At 49.7% G+C, this 2,990-nt stretch overlaps 1 protein-coding gene across 1 annotated transcript; it reads left to right on the forward strand.

Annotated features, from left to right (window-relative positions):
* The first annotated feature begins 1,402 nt into the window (after window positions 1-1,402).
* On the forward strand, window positions 1,403-2,275 carry LOC100614109 (uncharacterized). Its single transcript, XM_003313000.5, has 2 exons — window positions 1,403-1,632; window positions 1,910-2,275. Exons 1-2 carry the CDS (start codon window positions 1,503-1,505, stop codon window positions 2,140-2,142), a joined length of 363 nt encoding a protein of 120 aa, XP_003313048.1. The 5' UTR covers window positions 1,403-1,502; the 3' UTR covers window positions 2,143-2,275.
* The last annotated feature ends 715 nt before the right edge of the window (window positions 2,276-2,990 follow it).

A 2,990-nucleotide genomic window follows, 5' to 3' on the forward strand; every position in this document is an offset into this window, starting at 1 on the left:
TTAGATGGTTCCTGCAGTACTATTTTCATTATTTCCCTCTCTGAGCCTCAGTGTCTTCATCTGTAAAATGGGAATAATTAGCCTCACCTTGCCTAGGCTTGAAAGATCAGCCGGTAGTTTGAGACCTGCCTGGGCAATATAGCAAGACCCTGTTCACCACAAAAAGGAAAAAAAAAAAGGGCGAAAGATCAGTCTGTGAGTCAAGTAAGACACACATGTGAACGGGATGTGTGGAGTGCTTTGCTAACGCTCCATTGTCTTAGTTACTATGTGCCTGGTTTTCTGCTCAACCCTCCAGGGTACGACTTTGTACAAGTCCCCAGGTCTCAACAGGACAGTGGGTGATCAGCCTACCTGAGAAGTGAAACTCATGATTTGGGTGAGTAGACTAGAGGAGAATCACATCTTTCTTTCTTTCTTTTTTTTTAGACGGAGTCTCGCTGTGTCACCCAGGGATCTCGGCTCACTGCAACCTCTGCCTCACCGGTTCCAGTGATTCTCCTGCCTCAGCCTCCCGAGTAGCTGGGATTACAGGCACACGCCACCACACCTGGCTAATTTGTTATTATTAGTAGAAATGGGGTTTCACCATGTTAGCCAGGCTGGTCTTGAACTCTTGACCTCAGATGATCCACCTGCCTCAGCCTCCCAAAGTGCTGGGATTACAGGCATGAGCCACCATGCCCGGCCTGAGAATCATTTCTTGAGCTATGATCTGTAACATTCAAATGAGCCTCTACGGACACAAAACAGAAAAATCATCAAAAAATGTCGGTGGAAAGTTCAGGTGAGAGAACTCAGGTGATGGTGCAGACAGAAGCAAGTAGGGGAGAAAGCTGGCTTCAGGGAGAGTGGTTAGGCCTTTGTGAGAAAGACTGGGGACTTCTCATATCATCCTCTGTGTCCCAGTTCCCAAAACACACACGCACATGGGCACATGCATGCAGGCACACAAAAACAAGCCCACACACCAGACGAAAAAATACAGATGCAGGTACACACACATGGACATGGACATGTGTGTGCCTGTGCCCATATAAACAAACATTAGTGCACACACACACTCACACACACACGGGCTCAAGCAGTATATGCTCACACACAACCATACACACAGATACGCACAGAGGTACATTCACACACAGACCAACACACACAGGCACACAGATGCATGCACGCATGCACGTGCGCGCGCACACATACACACACGTGCACCCACCCTCAGTGATACCTTCCAATCCACTGGCCTCTCCGAAATTAGCACAGACCATTTTCCCACGACCGTTTCTCGCTGAGCGTGTGATTCCAAAACTGTCCACAAGAAGGTGCTCGGGAGCCAGAATTCAGGCGTTCCCGGCCCGCGGACGCTTAGAGAGAGGAGCTTCGGAGTTATGGGGGGACCCACCCTTCCATTTAATAACTGAGAAAGCCACGGGAGGGGACTTGCTGGGCTCACAGCCAGTGATCCCTGCCCTGTTTCCTTATGGAGATTGCGGTCAGAAATGGGGAGTGGGGCAGAACCTGTCACTGTCACGGTCCTGTTTAGAGAGGAAGGTCGGAGAAACCAGTGCCGTGGAAGGCTCTCGGGCGTTGACAGGCGCTGTCCCCAGCTCACCGGCTCTATGACCCTGGGTAAGTTACCTGGCTTCTCTGTTCCTCAGTTTTCTCGTCTTCCCTGACCCAGGCTTTCCCGACTCCTCTAGGGGCCCCTTCCCCTCTCCATGAAACCTTCAGATCTCGGGCTGTTTTCCCCACTCAAGTGGCATCTCAGCTATCCCCTCCCGGGTTAGGCCTCCCTGGCCCCTATTTAACGGTGTCCCCACCCCCACCACTATCTTGTTTGTACCAACACTTGCTGCATGACCATGCACACTTGTTCATTTGTTCACGTTTATTTTGTCTTCTCCAGAAGAATGGGAACTTCGTAAGAGCAGGGACGTGAGGGTGAACTGCTCACCCGGGCACCGCTGGCGACCGGAACCCAGCTCCCTCCGGGCTCCGGGAGAGGCGGCCTCAGCTGTGTGCTGGTGCTGCCCTCCAGCGGCGCTGGGTCCCCATGGCACCTGGCTTTCTCCTGCTCCCCAGGGGCCTTTTCTTCTCCCACCCACCTGTCACCAGCTGCCAGGGCAAGTCTCTGTGTGACTCTAGGGTGAAGGTGGAGGGACCTTGCCTCCGAGGATTCATCCCACCTGGACTCCGATGAGTGAGGGACCCTCTCTGGCACCTGGTGTTTGAATGGCCAGCCTCACAGTTAATAAAGACAAGTTTGGTATCAGCTGTGGGATCCGTCCAGCAAAAGACACTTTTGGGTCAGAAATATAATGGTGCCTGTCTCGACATAGTCTAATAAGGAAAGAAAGACAAGCCAGTCCAACGGTCCCATTTTACAGATGAGGTCACTGCATCCCCACCTAGGACAGGAGGGTACAACGGCCTGGCCTAAGATAACCCTAGAATATGGTCACTCATTCTTCCACCCACTGAGAACCTCAGGGCAGTAGCGTTTTATGCAAAGCATGTGGTCCTGAACACCTTGCATAATTCAAAGCGTGCATAATTTCTGACTAATTTTGCCAGAGAAATGAATGCAAAGTAGAAAGGATGGGTTGCATACATTACTCCAATTGTGGCATATTTTTGCCTTAATGCTGCTTTTTATTTCCCTGGCATTATCGCTAATATTTCATAACGCACTCTCTGCTAAATTAACAGTGCAGCATTTCCTGCCGGTGGTTTGGCCTTCTTCATAACGTTTTATCACATCTCACTTCCTTTCCAATGTTATCGATTTTCAGGTGCGTTTTTCAGCACCACCACTTAAAGAACACTTGGATGACATTGTTACAGGATATGGGTAAAATATTTAAAGTTATAATAACTGTGAACATTGAGAAAATGGCACACTAGTCACCAGAATCTCCTGCAGAAATTAGAAATTCAGAGGCATGTAAACAACAGTGCATGCATATAGAAAGCAGGTATCTCTATTT

This window comes from Pan troglodytes, chromosome 9 (assembly GCF_028858775.2).
Source record: "Pan troglodytes isolate AG18354 chromosome 9, NHGRI_mPanTro3-v2.0_pri, whole genome shotgun sequence".
Taxonomy (NCBI): Eukaryota; Metazoa; Chordata; class Mammalia; order Primates; family Hominidae; genus Pan; species Pan troglodytes.

Excerpts from the sequence above, each read along its gene's own strand:
- LOC100614109 (XM_003313000.5), top strand. The coding sequence starts at position 1,503 with ATGGGGAGTGGGGCAGAACCTGTCACTGTCACGGTCCTGTTTAGAGAG. Across the intron at positions 1,633-1,909 it reads CACCGGCTCTATGACCCTGG|AAGAATGGGAACTTCGTAAG; the intron begins GTAAGTTACCTG and ends TGTCTTCTCCAG.